Raw genomic sequence first — 19,474 nt, 5'->3', positions numbered from 1 at the left:
TGGTCGTGCCTACTTCAAACCAGCAACCCTCCGGTTACAAGTCCCAAGCGCTAACCAGTAGGCCACGGCTGCCCCATTTATATAGTTTCTTGGCCTCATAACTCGAATTAAGGCTATGATTTGAGTTTGAACAATATGAATGAATGAAATCACCTCTATATTCATCCCCCACTCTTTCCACAGATGAGCGTATTTGAGCAGGAGAGCTTAGAGAGATGCCTGTGCTCCAGGTTAGAAAGAGCCCAGGTGGACCTCGCTGACCGCATGCAGCAGCTGGACAAACATTTTCTGTGCATAGAGAGGGAGCTCCATGCAAAAACCGATTGATGGTTCAGGAAAGGGATGACTGATATGCAGTTGACAATGTTCATCACTCCCATCACCACAAATGTTGGTGCCGGGATCCCTTCTGCAAAAATCTACCAGAGCAAAGTAGTGCTCATGAAAGGTAACTGACCAGCTAGTATATTCTGATTTGATTTCTTGGTCTCTTATGTTTCCACACTCTTCCACAGGTAGGCTACACCAGAGCCATAGAAAAATCTACCGCTCTGGCAAAAACTATCTCCAACGAGCTGACATGGTAATGTTTCATGATTCTCGCGAGATTTGTCGGGCAGCCGTTCTTGAAGTTCCATGGCTGGTTTTCTCATAGCGACTAGAGTCGCTATGTCTTGGCTGATATGCTATAGGTGAACGATTCGCCTATTACAAGTTCGTTTACGATTGCATTGGCTTTGTAAAGGTGAAAATCTTGCATACTGTACCTGTAATCTCAATCTCTGTTTTACCAGATTGAACAAGTGAAAATTATGGCTGGTAAATGAAGGAAGTAATTGGTCAACCCCCCACACACAAACACACACACACAACACACACACACACACACACACACACACAATAATGTGTAACTTTGTAGTATTGAAACCTAGCCACACATTTTTCATTAGAGAATATACTTACATTTTCTCTCAGTCACTTTGGTGCCGTTCTCAAATCATCATTAATGTTTGCAAAATTATGATGATTTTCTCAAAACAATTAGTGCAAACTGCACTATATAGTGTACCTGCAAAGGATCTTGCTCAAAATGCTTAGTCTATCTCGAAACCAAGTATTTATACCAATTAAACTGTCAGTGCAATCAAAATGACAACTGTCATATTGACAACATGACACAGAAGTTTGACTATCTTGTTTACAATGACAGAAGATTGCACTGACAGTTTGCGTCAAGTATGAAGTGTAAGTGAGGCCTGGCCACAGGGCCTCTTGAGCGCCTTACAGTCTCCCCTCTGCCTCGCTATTGTCCAGTTGATTGTGACTTCAGCAGACCCAGTCATTAGACATGCTGACTGAACCATTGTGGTTGCACTTCAGGTCGGTGGCACTAAGGTTCCAACCAGCTGATTTCACCACGACTTTATTTCTTGGTGTTTGGGGAATGATGTTTACTGATGTGGCAAAACATCTTAGCACAAGGCAACACAGGCAATGGGTGATACATAAACCACTTTTTCTAAAAAAAAAAAAGGAAAAATTTAAATAGAGATATTTGATGGTCAAAAACATGTTCATTGAGGAATTCATGGAATACTGATGATGAAATCAATTTATTGCAAAGATATTCAACATTTTAACTCATCAGAGTCACTTTTGACCCAGGTTATTCATCTAATGCCTTAATTCTCTCTCTTCAGTTCTTCTTCTGTCAAACTTGTTTTCTCTTTCTCAATAGCCATGACAAACTCTGTTGGTTGATTCTTTCTCTCTACCTCCACCATTTTTCTCCTCATCTCTTCCTCCGTTAGTCTTCCTTTCTCTGTTTTAGTTGCCGTGAGCAACTCTTTCAGTCGTTTCTCATATCTCTCTGTCTTTCTCAAAGTCAAAGTCAAAGTCAAAGTCAGCTTTATTGTCAATTTCTTCACATGTTCCAGACATACAAAGAGATCGAAATTACGTTTCTCACTATCCCACGGTGAAGACAAGACATATTTTACCAAATTAAGTCCACAGACAAACATAACATTCAAGTAAACAAAAAAGTAAGTAAATAAGTAAATAAGAGGGCACATATAATAATGAAAAAAAATAAGAGCAGCAAAATTTGGTTGAAATTGTGCATAGACAGTCAATAAAATACTAGTGCAAAGTCAGGCCAATAAAAGGCTTGGGTTCTGTTTGACCTAAGTAAGAAAGAAAGTGGCATAGTGGTGCAAGTTATGTAAGAGCAGCAGAAGTGTTGTGTTTTCAGGACAACAACAACAAGTTGTAAAGTGTACAAGTGTGCAAGTGTGCAAGTGGAGTAGTGCAGGCGGCCATTGTGGGTCCAATTGTGGGTCTCAACACAATTTCTCTTTTTCTCTCTGCATCATGCCCTCTTGGCTGTTGCATTTCAATAGCTTTGGCTGGCTCTCTTAAATGAACTTCCTGTCTCTCTTTCTCTGCCTGAAGGTTTTTTGTTTTCAGTTCTTCTTCCTTCAGTCTGTTTTTCTCTTTCTCAGAAGCTGTGGCCAACTCTCTGAGCAGACCTTCTCTCATTTTCTCACCTACCTTCTCTGTCTTCAGTTCTTCTTCTGTCAATCTTGTTTTCTCTTTCTCAATAGCCATGACCGACTCTGTTAGTCGCTTTCTCAATAGCCGTGACCGACTCTGTTAGTCGCTTTCTCAATAGCCGTGACCGACTCTGTTAGTCGCTTTCTCAATAGCCATGACCGACTCTGGATACAAAGAAGTTTATTCAATACATGGATATAGTTCTGTTAGTCGAAATGCTTCTTGCTTTATTTCCATGTCAGCCCATTGTTCATTTATCATCTCTTCCTCTGTTAGAGGGTTTAGTCTTTCCCCAGTGGCAAGGGCTGCACACTGAAAGGTCTCTCCCCTACATACACAGCACCAACAAGGAGCACCCAAGAGCAACAGGGGCAAGGAAAAACTCCCTTACCAAGGAAGAAAACCTTGGGCAGATCCACGGCTCAAGGGGCTAACCCAACTGCCAGGGGTCTTGGTGTGTGTGTTGGGGGGATGACAGGGGAGATGGGATAGTGTGCTGTGTATGTGGGGAGAGGGCAGTGTGCAATATGTGTGTTGGAGAAGCTTCCTCATGAGACAATGTGCTGTGTATTAGGGGGACAGTGTGCTGTAAGTATGTTGGGGATGTGTGTTGGAGAAGCTTCCTGATGAAATAATGTGCTGTGTATGTAGGGGAGAGAGGGGGGGGCAGTGTACTGCAAGTATGGTGAAGGGACTTACTATTGCAAGCAGAGTACTGTATGTATGATGTATGTGAGTGATGAAGATGTGTGTGTGGGCGGGAGGGGAGTGTAGCAGTGACTGTGTGTGTGTAGTGTGCGTGTGGGTAGGTGGGGGCAGTGTGCTGTAAGTATGTAGAGGATGTGTGTTGGAGAGGATCCTGAAGACAATGTGCTGTGTATGGGGGGGGCAGTGTGCAGCAAGTAGTGGAGGCTTACTGTAGCAAGCAGTGTGCTGTATGTATGTGAGGTGATGACATTGATGATGTAAGTGTGTGTGTTTTGTGTGTGTGTTGGGGATGGGGATGGGGTGGGGGTGGGGGTGGGCAGAAAGGCTAGGTAATCAAGGACATGGGTAGATGGAGGAGAAATCAAAAATAATAAATAAAAAGTTCTATGGAGATGTGCAAAAGTTGGAGAAAATCAGATATGTGTGTGTGTGTGTTTTGACGTGTGATGAAATAAGAAAATAAATAAAAGGTCTATAGCATAGGGTGAGGGATGTAAAAGTGCTAAAAAGTCTTGTAGGTGTGTGTGTGTGTGTGGGGTCATGAGTGCTGAGGAATGAATGAGTGCAAAGTCAGTATAGTGTGAGTTCAGAGTTGGGAAATGTTTGAGAGTGCTGAAGAGTGAATGTGTGCAAAGTCAGTATAGTGTGAGTTCAGAGTTCGGATGGCCTGGGGATAAAAACTTCTCCTGAGTCTCTCAGTTCTGGCTTTGTGACTACATAGGTGTCTTCTTGATTTCAGCGGTAGGAATAATCCATTGTTAGGATGAGAAGAGTCCTTCAGAATCTTTTGGGCTCTTAGGAGTACTCTTCTGGAATAGATATCTTGTAGAGCAGGGAGTTGAGTTCTTATAGTACGTTCAGCTGAGCTCACTACTCTCTGCAGAGTACTACAATCTCTAACTGTGGAGTTCCCATACCAGGTGATGATGCTACCAGTTAGAACACTCTCAACCGCTGAAGTGTAGAAGGCCTTCATGATGGATGTAGAAACTTTGAATTTCCTTAGCTGACGAAGGAAGTAGAGTCGTTGTCTGGACTTCTTCAGAACATATTGAGTGTTAACAGTCCATGTTAGGTCTTCAGTAATGTGGACACCAAGGTATTTAAAACTTGTGACTCTCTCTACAGGTTGCCCGCTGATCATTAGTGGGGTGTAACTGTAGTTCTGCTGCTGCCTTCTGTAATCCACTACCATTTCCTTGGTTTTATTGATATTCAGTGTCAAGCTGTTAGATTGACACCACTGTGCCACCTCATCAACCTGATCCAAGTAGAGCTGTTCATTGTTGTTACTAATCAGGCCCAAGATCACTGTGTCATCTGCAAACTTGATGATGGAGGTATGACTACTGTTGGCTTTGCAGTCATGTGTGTAGATGTTGTACAGCAGTAGACTCAAAACACAGCCTTGGGGAGCACCAGTGCTGATGGTTAATGAGTCAGATGTCAGACCCCCCACTCTAACCACTTGTGAACGGTTGGTGAGGAAGTCAAATATCCACTGACAGGGTGGTGTTCAGTCCTAAGGCCTTCATCTTTGTGACCAAGGTGAGAGGTACTATCGTGTTGAATGCTGAACTAAAGTCAATGAACAGCATCCTCACATAATTCCCATTCCCCTCCTCCAGGTGAGTTAAGGTGGTGTGCATGAGGTTTGAGATGGCATCCTCTGTAGACCTGTTGGCTCTGTAAGCAAATTGGAGGGGGTCGAAGGAGGCAGGGTGGGATGAGCAGATAATGTTTTTCACAAGCTTCTCAAAACACTTCATCACTGTAGACGTCAGGGCTACTGGGCGGTAGTCATTCAGACATGATGGACTTTTGTTTTTCGGTATTGGAACAATAACAGACTGCTTGAGGCAAGTAGGAACTGTCTCTTGAGCCAATGTTAAAGATATAAGTGAACACAGGAGCTAACTGAGCAGCACAGGATTTCAAAACCCTGTTAGAAATTCCATCCAGTCCAGCAGCTTTTCTACAATTAACCCTCCTAAAGGCATTGCTCACATTCATCATAGGAGGGGACTTTCTTTCAAAGCCAGTGATGGTTCGGAGTCCTTTTCACACTCGTGCTGGATCACCCTCCAAGAAATCAGCTTCAACTCTGTCTCTATAGCGCCGCTTAGCATCTTTAATAACTCTACGTAAACTATAAGATGCTCCTTTGTAATCCGTCATATCCCCTGAAATAAGCCCAGCATTATAAGTCATGGTGTGTGTCTTTAATGCCGTTTTCACTTCTCTATCCACCCATGGCTTCTGGTTAGGGAAGCTTCGGATCAGTTGGGATGATGGAATCAGTTAGCATATTGATGTAACCCAATGATACTTCCGTAAACTCATTGATGTCAGCAGAGTTCGTCTTGAACATCTCCCAGTCAATGTTGCTAAGGGTGCATTCAGAGCACCTCGGAATGACAAGGACTGCCCCCATGGCTACTTTGTTTTTCCGACAGCAAGTGTTCATGTGCTGTGTTCAAGTGTGTGACAAACACGGATGCCACAACAAAGGTTAAAACATACACTCACTAATCCTAAACAAACAACTGTATTTGCTTAAAATATAGTGTAAGATGCTCGTGAAAGAAAGATATGCAGCTTTCAAGTGACAAAAAGGGCAAATTCCCAAGTTCACATTAAAACTGTTGGACATGAAAGGCCACATGGACTACGAACGAACTACAACGTGACGACAAAAGTGATGACGAGCCCCTAACTGGGCAACTCTGTTAGCAAAATCTAGCCCCAGTTTCCGATCTCTGACTCACACATTAAGTGACGTGAATGACGCGGAATGATGATGTTTTCACTCAGAGAAAGGTTTTTCCGAAGCCCATGAACGCTAGGTAAGGGCGTCCTGTAGCCTGGCTTCGGATTGGTCAGTCCAGCGCTTGACCTCCTTCGTTACTGGGGGGTCCTTCTGACTTCTCTGTTTGTACATAGGCAGTAGGAAAACAGCGGCATGATCTGATTTTCCGAAAGCTGGTAGAGACTTAGCTTTGTAACTGTTCTTGAACTGTGTGTAGCAGTGATCCAGTGTGTTGTCACCACGTGTAGGGAAGTGAATGCGTTGAATAAATTCAGGCATGGACCGGTTCAGATGTACCGGCCACAATAAGCGCAGCTTCAGGGTGCGTGTGTTGTTGTCTATTTAACACTTCTTGCAATTCTGAAACCGCAGCATCTGTGTTGGCTTGTGGAGGAATGTAGACAGCGTTGAATATTACTGAAGTAAACTCACGGGGCAGGTAGAAGGGTTGACAGACGATCGCTAGATGAGGCGAGCAGGACTTTGAGAGAACGGTGACATTTCTAGGATCACACCACTTGCTGTTCGTCATGATGCAAACACCGCCACCTTTAGATTTTCCAGATTCCTCAGTCCTGTCAGAGCGAGCAGCAGAGAAAAACTCCACCAGTGATGGCACAGTCATGTCAATGAAACTGCCAGTGTCATCAAAATGAGAAGTCTTGACACCATCGTTTATGAACAAGAAATGGCTTTGTCGTGTTTTCATTACGACAGTTTATGCTCTCAGTGTTTTCATGCAAAAAAAGGTCAAAACTCGGTGACACTACCTTAAAATGCTCAAGACAGCACTATACAGTACTTGTACAGCCATTTGAAAACTAGAGTAAAGTTACAAATTGCTGTAGGGAGTAAGTGAGTACAAGACACTGAATATGTATGTTTCACAGTTTTACTGTATATGCTCTTTGCAATTCTACAGCATTGTGACAGAATTTGATAACTAGTTCACCAATTTTGTATGCAATGACTCAAGCAATGAAATGAAGACTATTAGTTTTATTGGGAATGACTATTCAGCATCCATAAGTATAGTTTATTTTGACTGACATGACAAAGCTACATGTTCAAAAAGCATTTGCAATTTGTTCAGATGAAGGAGAAATTGCTACTATGATGTGCACACATGACTAAATGTTGTGGAGGTTGAACTAATAGTTATGAGAATGTTCATTCTGATCTGAGAAAAGCACCAAAGACTGAGAAAAACTGTAATCTCTTCACCTAGACAAGTCCGTTTATGCCACCTGGGAATATTAGGGACCGCCCCTGTGATTACGTTGTTTTTCCCACTGCGAGTGTTCATGCTTTGCCATCGGAACCTGGATGCCACAACAAAGGTTAAAACATACGCTCACTAATCTTACATAAACAACTGTATTTGCTTAAAAATATGGTGTAAGACGCTTGTGAAATAAGGATATGCAGCTTTCAAGTGACAAAAATGGCAAATTCCCATTAAAACTGTTGGACATGAAAGGCATGGACTAACCTAGCGTTCATGGGCATCGGAAAAAACTTTTTCCCAGTGAAAACATCATCATTCTGCATCATACACGTCATGTAGGCCTAATGTGTGAGTCAGAGGTCAGAAACTGGGGCTAGATTTTGCTAACAGAGTTGCCCAGTTAGGGGCTCGTCATCACTTTTGTCATCACTTTGTAGTTTGTTTGTAGGCTAGTCCATGTGGCCTTTCATGTCCAACAGTTTTAATGTGAACTTGGGAATTTGCCGTTTTTGTCACTTGAAAGCTGCACATCTTTCTTTCACAAGCGTCTTACACTATATTTTAAGCAAATAAAGTTGTTTATTTAGGATTAGTGAGCGTATGTTTAAACCTTTGTTGTAGCATCTGTGTTTGTCACACATTCCAACGGCAAAGCACATGAACACTTGCTGTGGGAAAAACAAAGTAGCCAGGGGGCGGTCCTTGTCATTCCCAAGTGCCATGAATGCACCATAGGGAGGGAAAGTGAAAACCAGCGCCCCAAGTGGTTGCGTTCCTATCGAAGAGCAGCTCCAATGTTAAGTCCCATAGACCTATTTAAAAAAAAAATATTGTGAAGCCAAATCAGCGTTGTTATCCACCAAAAATATTTTTCAGTGTGTATACAGTAATAATATTCTAACTGTGAAAATGTCAGACCCTATTTTGCCTTATTTAAGAAAATCGAAATTGCTCCTATTTGTTTCATAAACGAACTACAAAAGAAGTCACGTGACTTTACTCTTCAACGTTACTCACAGTAGCATGGTTTGTTTATTAGCCTGGTTAGCATTGACACTTAACACTTACAGCTAGCTCTTCATGTGAGTAGAAGCATAACACCAGTTATCCTGACATAAAGGTTATCACCACGCCGGTTTACATCACGCCCGTTATTACAAAAATATGTTAAGCCAGTTAAGCAAATTGCGTATTGATCAGTTAGAGATTAAAGCCCAAACATGTGACCTCACATGCAGCTGTAGTTCCTTATCACTGTGTTACGACAAAAACTCAAAACAATTAAACTGATCCTAAAAAATAAAGGTATGACCACTTGAAGCAATAGAGGTGACCCAGTGCCTAACATATGGAAGGCATTAAATTAAGATCCCAATGTGCACCGAGATATATTTTTTCTAAAAAAAAATCCCATCCACTCCGCTAAACTCTAGGAACGCAACCACTAGATGGCGATGAGATTACTTTCCCTCCCTATAACAAAGTACAGCGTGACGACAAAAGTGACGACGAGCCCTCCCAGTTGCCCACGTGAATGATAATGCTTTCACTGGGGAAAAGGTTTTTCCCGTGCCTGTGAATGCACAGCAAGCTACAAGCCGCTGCTGGCGGCTACATTTAGTCGAATCCTTTCCATTTCTTTTACTGTCGAATCCCCTTGTCACACCCCTTATTAACATCATTCATTGACCAATCATACCGCTATGCGTCACTGCCCTGCGCACGAGTTGTACGTGACACATAGGTGACACAACATTTCGCGACCTACAGAGCAAGCAAGTAGGCTAGCGCAATCGCGCAGTGTTTACTATCGACTCCACTGGCCACTACATTTCTGAGGGCAACTGAAAGTTGAACTACTAGTGGGGCAGCGCCTTATCTGTTGGGGTTTCAAAGTAGCCTACCGTCGCCTTAGTGGTTTTACAGACCATTTTCAGCGTAGCAGCTAGCAATGCGTGAAATGAAAGGATGTCATTAGTGCATTCATGGTGTCAAAAGTTGGCTTGCTTCTGCGTTGAACAGTAACTAGTCAGCTAACTTACAAGGACTCGCTAGCTGGAAAAGTGGAGTGGACACCTGTGAAACCGTACTGGCTTGCTAGCTGTCAGACTATCTGGCAAGAGTTGCACGGCAAGTTTGTCTTTTTCGTCACTTTCTGTTGTTTTTAGAGACCTACTATTAAGGCGTAACATTACGTCTAACATTATATTAGTATTTCCTATCAGCTGTAGAACGTACCACGTTAATACAGAGGACATCTGAGGATAAAACGGTGTTTTGTCAGTCTAACGCTAGCTGTATGAGTTTGCATGGAATGTAACCAACATTAGCTAACATTAACGTTAGCGGTCAGCCACTGGCTATCTTAAACTTTATTTGACAATTCGTTAACTAAAATGCTAGAAACGTTACATGGGCAGCTTGTTAATATCCCAATCGGTCAGACAGATTCTATCAATTAAGTCATGCTCCTGACTTTACATATGTAACGTTAAAGTAGTTTAAGTTAACACCATCTGATGTGTCGTGGGTCGATATAGGCAACCAAATTAACGTTACATTGACAAATCTTATAAGATACTTTAATATTAACATTAAGATACTTTGGTCAGTTAACATTAAGTTAGTAGAATCCAGTACGTCACCCTAGTTTGTATTATTAGCCAATATCTGGTGCTAGAATATAGTCAGCGAAACCTTTCCATTGTTTTAGACAGATTGCGTCCACAGACAGCATGGTGTTGTTGTTGTAAGGCACGTGCTATGGAAAGCGCTTGGGAAGAACACCTCATTCATAATGTGAATTAAGTACAGGGTTGCACCTTCAGTGGCCGGTAAGGTCAGGATTGAGCCTGGGCTAGCCGTTTTGTCCGCTTAACAGACGCGATTTAAGTTGTTCGGAAACCAGCGTTTGGGAGATTTCAGTAGGTAAAATGAGTTTCAGTTTCAGGAAAATAACAGGCTTTGGTCGTCCAGTTGTGACGTTGCTTGGTAGAGGGTCATGCTGTGGCAAAAAAGCGTGGCTAACTGGCATAAGGAAGGTTACAACGGCAGCTGATACTGGCTTTATGCCATCTAGAGTTGCGGTAGTCACAAAGACTACAAGATATGAATTTGAGCAGCAAAGATACCGATATGCAGGACTATCTGAGGAGGATCTGAAACAGCTGGTAAATGTGATAAACACACATTCCTAAAATATTTTAAGTTACATCTTCACGGTAATTTTGTTTATTTTGTTTTTCAAAAACATACATTTGTATAGATCAATTTACAATGAATAGCCTGTAACTAAATGATGGATTTAAGCGTTTAAAGGTGTTCTACACCTTTGTTGTTCTCTTCCTGTGTGTATGGTCTTACTGTGTGTATTGTGTGGGCAATTGTTTACATTGCTAGGCCTCAAAACACATAAACAAACTGCTCATACATGATCTCTGAAATGTTTCTCCAAGATCTTAGTGAATAATGATTATGTTGATGGTACTCCATGTTCAATTGGATTTGGTAGCTCGCACTAAAAGGATCCAGCTACAGTGGACTTTTGGAAAGGCACAACATCCATACAAACAACGTCGGACACATTGTGGAAAATTTGCAGTAAGATGATCTTGTTTATCATTTAAATTGTTTAAGATTGTGTGTATCTGACCCTTAGAGTTAGCTTTGAGTCAGGCATTGGTTCAAATCTACAAAAAGTGGGATGCTTCTGACATGAAATATCATGAAAAAGTCATTTGTGTAATAACTAATAACCCAACCGCTATCATATTCATATGAAAGTGTAAAGTCAGTTGTGTGATAACTAATAACCCAACCGCTATCATATTCATATGAACTTGTAAAGTCAGTTGTGTAATAACTAATAACCCAACTGCATTACTGTCTGTCCACTGTGGGTGCTGTAGAAAAGAGGGGATTGAGGTGCGCGTGGCCAAGCGGGGAGAGTATGATGAAACCATTGTCCAGTGGGCTGATGCCATCATATCGGCTGGAGGTTTGTGGAGAATAACATTTATCTGCTTTTACTATTACGATACATTGGAACATGTGCATGCAAACCTTTAGCAAATCACTTGACACATATTTGTATTCACTTACAGTTTTTTTTTTTCAATCGCTAACAAGCGGTTACCCATACTTCAGATACTTTTTCTAAACTCTTAACACAGACTCACACCTAGAAAACACAATTGGCCAAATGGATAATTTTCTTCTCAAACACATTTTGTTAAATATATTACTAACACATATTTCTCTGCACACACTAACTTTACCAAAACACTGGAAATCTGACTCAAAATTAAATTATTCTGTCAAAGAATGACACTTGTTTTCACTTCACAAGGTACATACATTCAATCAAAGTACACCAGGTTTCAAAATACTGGCTATTGTTGACATTACAAAAACTGCATAGACTTTTATGTTTCAGTTTTACAGGTATTTGCATGCAATTTTTACACTAAATGTCTTGGTTGGGAACTGTATGTCCACATGTTATGTTCACATTCAAAAGCATTCCAGTAAAAAGCAAATCAGTTTATTTTTTCCTTTACTGTTTACTACAGGAGGTACAGTCGAAATACTGTTTACAGTATGATCAAACAGAAAAAGTTTTACAGTATTGCTTACAGTGAACAACAAAATATCCATGAAACACACAAGAGCATTCTGAACAAAAAAACAACAGCAAAAAGCCCAGATAAAAGGGGGGGGGGACTAAAAAAAGCACAAAATTACTGCATCTAATCTCTGCGATCTTCAGGGTTAGGCCACATGTTTTCATCAACATCGCATTGATTACATGGTCAATGATAGTGGCACGAATTTCATCACTTGCAACCTTTGGAATGCCACCACCACGCATTCTTACACCTCTACCTTGCCCTCTCTTTGGGCCTGCTCTTTTCCCTGGCCCTGCTCCTCTCACTGCTTCTGCATCTCTCACTGCATCTCTCACTGGGCCTGCTCTTTTCCCTGGGCCCCTTGCTCTTACTCTTCCTCATCCAGACATTACAGTGTTTGTGTCTTTCTGTTTCTCTTTCTAAAAACATCACTCCTCAAAGTCCTCCTTTTACTGTATACGTGTCAATGTAATAGAAAAAAATAACCCCTGCCACTGAGTCTAAGCCAGACTGGAATCAGCTGTGGTTGGCCCAATTTACCCAACATAAATCAATTGTGTGTCAATTATTCAATTGTTTGTTTATTATCAGCTGAGATATATTGTTTTTGAACTGATATCATTGCAGAAGCAGAGGTTTTTATACTGTATCTAAGGTTTGAAATATTGTTTTTGCTATTGTGGGATGTTGTGTGTTAACATTCGTAAATACTGCAAAAACAATCCATAATTTTGTTGGGAGGTATAACTTGTCTGTTAAGAAAATGTAAGCATTGTGGAAATGTGTTCACTGACTGCATATCGTGTGAAAATGACATGAAATGTGTGAATGGTATGGCCACAAAAGACAGATGCTGTGCTAACTGTATTTAGAGTTTTGAAAATGTGACGACTGGTTGGACAAACGCTTGTTAGCGACTGAAAAAAACTGGAAAAAGAAATCATCGGTCTGTTCTGTTATGTGTCTTGCTCCAGGTGATGGAACAATGCTATTGGTAGCCAGTAAGGTTTGTGACGAGAGCAAACCTGTTCTCGGTGTGAACACAGATCCAGAAAGGTGAGGAATGTGCGGTTTTCTTCCCTCAAGGAGCAAAACAAGGATGTTCAGAAAGTTGTAGAAAGTTGCAGAAGTGGCATTTTTAGCTGGTTCGAGGCTAGTTTGGATTTAAACTAGCATATGGTGTTTTCTCATGCCATGGATTTGACATTTATAGGCCTACTCTGTTTATCTTTGATTTTGTTTGTGTGTGTGTGTGTGTGTGTGTGTGTGTGTGTGTATGCGCGCGCGCATACATACATACAGGTCAGAGGGCCACCTGTGCTTGCCAGTGCGTTACACTCATGCATTCTCTGAGGCATTGCAGAAACTACGAAGAGGTGACTTCAGGTATGTGTCACCTCTACCAGCAGTCCTGCTACTGAACATGTGAACTGCTTCAGACTCATTTCAGACACTTCAGCATGTAGAATTGCTGTTCTGGGATCAGATTCCCCTCTCCTCAGTTGAGTCCTATCTTCATGTGACATATGCAGTCTATAGATCTCTGCCCTAGTGCAGTGGTGCATCGTATAATATTAAAATAGTGCCTAGTGGAGTTGTTGCTTCCTGGAACTGCAGTGCTTATTAATAAACGCTGGGTAATTCTGAGCCCTTCCCCCACTGCCTAACTTATGGCTGCCATGTCCCCGGTGTCCACCAGGTGGCAGTGGCGCCAGCGGATACGTCTGCATCTGGAGGGCAGTGGCATCAACCCCACGCCAGTGGACCTGCATGAGGAGCAGCTTAGCCTGGAGCAACACAGCCAAGCGCACCGCAACATCACCCAGACAGACAGCCGTATGTCACCAAGGACACACACACAGACACACACGCCGCATCACTACCCAAATAGCAAGCCGCATGTCATCAAAGATACACACACTGCATCACCACCCAAATAGACAGCCGTATGTCACCAAAGATACACACACACACTGCATCACCACCCAAATACCCAAATAGGATGTCACCAAAGATACACAGAAACACATACACAGGCACACACACCTGTGTGTGTGTACATGTGTTACCCAAATAGACAGCTGCACAATTGTCACCAAGGACACACAGAACCAACGTGATTACCTAATCGCAAATGCTACAAATAATCGCGCACAGTTAATTTTTTCACATTTCTGACTTTTATATTCATTTCATCCTCCTTGACTATGCCACTTCTGGTTGGTGGGTATGCGTAGTGTGTGAGGGGCACAGGAATTGTGATTGGTGAGCTTCGTAGTCAGTCGAGGGTGCTGTGCTTCTTGTGCACCAGGCGTGCTCACCAATCAGGGGTGGCACAAATTAAAAGAGATTTGGAATATTAAACTGAATCAATTAATTGACATTCAAAAATCATATCACAAATTGCATTCGCAATATCTGTCAGAAAAATCGCAATTAGATATTTTCCCCATATCCTGCAGCCCTAGTCTATGGGACACACTCATATGCCAGAGTGATTCCAGTAGGTTCCTTAAATGTGTAATTGAGCGCGGTCTGAAATATATTGCATATCTTTTGTTTGGATAATAACTATGGGTGTCTAGGGTAAAACAAGTTTAACTTCTTGTATGTTCTAAAATAACTCTTCATAGTTCTTGTCACTCAGTTATTCACTTGATGACTTGTTGCTGCTTTTTCCTCATCCAGACTCACACACATCCATGCCTTATGCTTGAGAACACACACACACTTAAAAAGACAGAGGTGTTTTATATTAAGATACAGTAATTAGATGCTGTTAAAAAATAACATTTAAAGCAGCACTATAGAAGATTTGCTTTTGGTGTCCCCCTACAGTTGAGAAGCGCATAATAAACAAACTAAACAAGCGTCTTTTGCTACAAAGTATAAACATAACTCTGATGCTATATAGAGGGAATGCATCTTTTTGAGTAATTAGATGCTGTTCCCCAGAAAAGAAAATAAGAAAACATAAAACTGCACAACTGTATTTGCTTACCTGTTTGAGGAGGAACAGCATGTTATTACCATCTTGACACTATAGCTTTATTGACCATCTTCAATACAGACATTAGAACTAAAACACAACGCAACAACCAGAGAACACTCCTCTGTCTTTTTCAACAAGGTTTCTCTTCTGGAAAATAATAGTACATCCAAAATAGGTGAAAAAATATTTTAGTTAACTATATTTTTTAAATGTATTAATGTCATTTAGAATTTAAAGACATTATACTTTCATAGACCTTTCACTTTCACTGAAGTTTCCATTACCCAGACCCAAACAGACATTACTAACTGATACTCAATGCATGAAACACAAACACCTATATCCATCCTATTTTTTTGTACGTATATACCTTCTATTTTTGTGGGACAGAAATGGTTACATCCTCTCCTTATAAACCTTTATTTATTATTTTACTTTATTTATTGTTTTGTTGTGATAAGTTCCACATGTGCGTCTGTATGTCCCGTGAGCACTGTCTCTGGCAGTAGTAGGCTCCCGGTGTGTGTGTGTGCGTGTCTGAGACAGGTGTTAACATGTGTGTGTATGTGTGCGTGCCTGAGACGGGTATTAACATGTGTGTGTATGTGTGTGTGCCTGAGACAGGTATTAACATGTATGTGTGTGTGTCTGAGACAGGTATTAACATGTGTGTGTATGTGTGCGTGCCTGAGACGGGTATTAACATGTGTATGTCTGAGACAGGTACATGTGTATGTGTGCGTGTCTGAGACGGGTATTAACATGTGTATGTGTGCGTGCCTGAGACAGGTATTAACAAGTGTATGTGTATGTGTATGTGTGCGTGTCTGAGACAGGTATTAACAAGTGTATTAACAAGTGTATGTGTATGTGTGCGTGTCTGAGACAGGTATTCACAAGTGTATGTGTATGTGTGCATGTCTCAGACCGGTATTAACATGTGTATGTGTATGTGTGCATATCTGAAACAGGTATTAACATGTGTATGTGTGCGTGTCTGAGACAGGTATTAACAACTGTATGTGTATGTGTGCGTGTCTGAGACAGGTATTCACGACGGCAGTTCGGGTCCCCGTCTACTTCCGGTCCGTGGCCTGAATGAGGTCTTCATTGGGGAGTCTCTGTCCAGCAGGTACACCTACTAATCCCCCTTCGCCCAAAAGTGCCTCCATCACTGGAAACCACATGATCACACCAGTCTGCCTCCCATGTCTGTACAGTGATGTCATACCCAGAATCCATGTGTTGACATCACTTGTGTGATGCCCCGTGTTTTGAGTGATATCTCACTTAGTCCTGTGCGAGTCGTGAGTCTAAGCATGTTTGTCTCTTATTAACCCCCCCTCGGTGAACCCCACTGCCACCGCCACCACCTCCCCCTGCATCGCCTCTGCCCACTGGGTCGGGCCCTCACCTGTGGATCTGCGACTGACACAGGGGGGAGTGTTTACCCTTCAAACCCCATCTCACCCTCTCGCTCCATAGGGCCTCCTACTACGAGATCTCCATCGACAACGGGCCATGGGAGAAACAGAAGAGCTCAGGGCTCAGTATCTGCACTGGAACTGGATCCAAAGCCTGGTATTGGAAACACAAGCTGCAGAACATAATGATATTCAATATGATTCCGTATATTTGTTGAGTTCGAACAGTGCCATTTAGTGCTTTCAACTTTCTTGGCAGGTCTTATAACATCAACAAATTGGCAGAGCAGGCTGTGGAGGATGTCCTCAAAATAGGTAGGTCCACAACAAAGTGTGTTGAAGTTTACTTTGCCAAACAAAACTATTTTTTTATGACCGATGTCTTCTTATAGGTAAAGCTAAAACTGGCCTGGACATTCCCCTGTATGACAATTTCATTAGAGATGGTGAGTTGAACCATTTTGTCAACATTCTACACATAAGTTGTAATTGTTAATTTATTCCAGACTTATGTGTGAATGTCTGCGTACTTGGGTTGCCTTTATAGCTAATAATAGAGAACGACATTGGATTCAAAGACGTGTGTGTTACACTATTAATCAAGTGCTGTGTTTTATGGGTGGTTGTTAGTCACGGAGGAATATAACAAGCAGCTGGTCTTCAATCCGGAGGACAGCAAGTTGTTCTTCAGCATCAGGGAACCCATCGTCAACAGAGTTTTCTCCAACAGCCGTCAGAGAGGCTTCGCCAGCAGGTGATCTTACACGAGCACTGGCTGCTGGCCATTAATGAACATGGTTTAACCCATTTAAAAGCTCTGGTTTTGGCATTAATGAACATAGTTTAACTCATTTAAGGGCTCTGGTTTAGTCTTGTTAGTGGGTAGACTGTATTTCATCTGTATGTGCTTGTGGTTGAAGGATGAATTGGCATGCGTGTGGGTGAAGGATGAATGCCAAGCGTGTGGCTGAAGGATGAATGGCTGGATAAAGTGAAATAGGTTGTAGTGGTGGCCTTAACCAAATAACGTAAGTCATAATAAGGATTTCATCAGGTTTCAAAATCTGTTCTGTCAAACAGGAAAGTGTGGTGTTGCTCTTGTTAAAGTGGAGCTATGCAGTTATTTAAGCTTAATTTACCTTAACTCAACAGCTTTGGAGTCAATGGAATGGTTATACTGTATGACTTTTTCCGGGTTAAATGGTGGCCGTCTCGCTTCCCCCTAGCGTCTGTGAGCAGAAAAAACAGTCTTTCCACTTTGGTCCGGCTAGCCGCCGCCCTCAGAGTCAGAAAGTCTCGCTTTACGGCACTAGACACATGCATGCCAGGCACCAGCTAGAACAAGGTAGCGATGGAGTTTCTCAGACATTCGTCATGGCAGAGCTGGCGAAAAAAAGTGAGTAAACTGTTGTCAGAGGAACAGGGAAAGAGGAAACGGCAGATTGATCGAGCGAGGAGTGTCGTAAAATATATACTCTGCGAGCAAAAAGTGAGGAAACAGCAAAGAAATTGCCAAAACTGCATAGGGGGTTCATGCCATTTGTCTTTTTGTCCATCCTTCCTTCCTTCCTCTTTTCCTAATCCCGCCTTCTAATTAATTTTGTGAAGGAAATGAGGAAGTAACGTTAGGAGGATGGAAGAATGAAGGAGATACAGATGTGTTAGGCTAGAATAAACAGATACGCAAATTGCAGAGAATATGAACTTACACCAAAGCCTAAAAATGTCATATGAACATGGACTTATTGACCCTGATTTCTCGAGACATGAATGAATACTTATTATACAACGTGTGAACAAAACAGGCATGAACTTTTTTTTTTTTTTTTTTTAAAGTTTGCATGGTAGTTCATGATAATTCCAGCATATTAAGGTCTTTTCTTGGTATAGCTACTAATTTATTGTCGCAAATAAATCCCTACGAACTTGTTTGAAACCGAAAGTTGATAGATGTGGGAGGGAACATGGAATCTTCCTGCTCTGTTTCCCTCAGGGTGTGTGTGTGTGTCCTGACATCACTTCCTGCTGTTTTCCCCTCAGGGTGTGTGTGCGTTCGCGATGCTGGGACGCCTGCATGGTGGTAGACGGAGGGACGTCATTCGAATTCAACGATGGCGCCATAGCAACCATCAGCATGAATGAGGCAGACCAGCTGCGGACAGTAGTCCTCGCCGACTGAGCTTGTACGGAGTCGTCCTCACCGACTGAGCTTGTGCGGAGTGCCTGAACACCAGAAATGTGATTAACAGCTGTTCCCCCAGGGGGTGATAAGAGTATCTATGGCCAGGAAAATGGTCCCGTTCTCACATGCTGTTGATAGGGAGTCTGGCAATAGTTGAGGTCTCCCCACCACCTGTTTTTATATAATAGCGAATGGATGATCGGTTTTGACTCATTTTGTGTGCTGGGATATGAGGATTTTATTTTACTTTTTATCATGTTGAGGTGTATTGCCATTGTCCTCGGGACTTTAAGGACTGTTACAAGCAGGGTATCCAGGTGTTGGGCCCAGAGTTTTTGCCTTCCGCCCAGTGTTGATATGCTATCGTAGTCTGAACACAATTCAACATGCTTCTTGATTTCCTTTTGTTGGCTCTTTTCCCAGCGAAGTGCTTCAGTTACTCAGGCACCCTCTCCAAAGTGGTCGTCACATTTGTGTTCACCTTTGGGTGCCAAAAGGCCATATAATCCTGTTAGAAACATGTTGTAATACTGAAACCAGTTCAATTTGCTTGAAGACGATTGCCAAATGTTACTTGTGTAGAAACTGCAGTTTGAAATATGAATTGTATTGCTTTGGCTAGACATAGATGTATTGAATGATTTTTCTTTTTCACGTGTGCCAACGGTGTACAAATGCAGTTTTCCGTGGTTAGTTGTGACCGTGGAATCAAACCCTGATTTGTTGCCCAGAGCTTCATCACCAATACGTGCTAATGAATTTTAAAAACAATGCACACATACACATTGTCAACGCCTTCAGCCCTTACCTCTTCCCTGATCCCTGGGTCCTATTTTGGACGGTCATGTATATTCTATACATGATGCAAAACAAACACTTTGTATACAGAGATTATGTTGTATATTAAAAGGGATGAAGTATATTATTTGCGTGTTCTGTCAGATATA

The 19,474-nt window shown here is 41.9% G+C and overlaps 1 protein-coding gene across 4 annotated transcripts; it reads left to right on the top strand.

The window, feature by feature from the left end:
- The first annotated feature begins 138 nt into the window (after positions 1-138).
- On the top strand, positions 139-19,449 carry nadk2 (NAD kinase 2, mitochondrial). Of its 4 annotated transcripts, none has more exons than XM_048234872.1 (12): positions 139-448; positions 10,813-10,901; positions 11,210-11,298; positions 12,904-12,985; positions 13,232-13,315; positions 13,629-13,765; positions 15,969-16,053; positions 16,359-16,502; positions 16,605-16,660; positions 16,738-16,791; positions 16,976-17,099; positions 18,386-19,449. In XM_048234872.1, exons 4-12 carry the CDS (start codon positions 12,915-12,917, stop codon positions 18,522-18,524), a joined length of 894 nt encoding a protein of 297 aa, XP_048090829.1. In that variant the 5' UTR covers positions 139-448; positions 10,813-10,901; positions 11,210-11,298; positions 12,904-12,914; the 3' UTR covers positions 18,525-19,449. The 4 variants fall into 4 exon arrangements, with proteins under 4 accessions (XP_048090829.1, XP_048090828.1, XP_048090827.1 ...); XM_048234871.1 differs by lacking the exon at positions 139-448 and adding an exon at positions 9,061-10,471 and having other exon boundaries at positions 16,407-16,502; XM_048234870.1 differs by lacking the exon at positions 139-448 and adding an exon at positions 9,061-10,471.
- Positions 19,450-19,474: the final 25 nt, after the last annotated feature.

Source organism: Alosa alosa, chromosome 23 (genome assembly GCF_017589495.1).
Source record: "Alosa alosa isolate M-15738 ecotype Scorff River chromosome 23, AALO_Geno_1.1, whole genome shotgun sequence".
NCBI classification, from domain to species: Eukaryota; Metazoa; Chordata; class Actinopteri; order Clupeiformes; family Clupeidae; genus Alosa; species Alosa alosa.
The sequence above is the reverse complement of the archived record's forward strand: the minus strand, read 5'-3'. Positions and strand labels throughout refer to the sequence as shown.

Bases quoted from the DNA above. Each gene is read 5' to 3' on its own strand.
- nadk2 (XM_048234870.1), top strand. From the start codon at position 10,235: ATGAGTTTCAGTTTCAGGAAAATAACAGGCTTTGGTCGTCCAGTTGTG. The intron at 10,902-11,209 runs GTAAGATGATCT...TGGGTGCTGTAG, and splicing joins CACATTGTGGAAAATTTGCA to AAAAGAGGGGATTGAGGTGC. The intron at 16,503-16,604 runs GTATTGGAAACA...CTTTCTTGGCAG, and splicing joins GGAACTGGATCCAAAGCCTG to GTCTTATAACATCAACAAAT.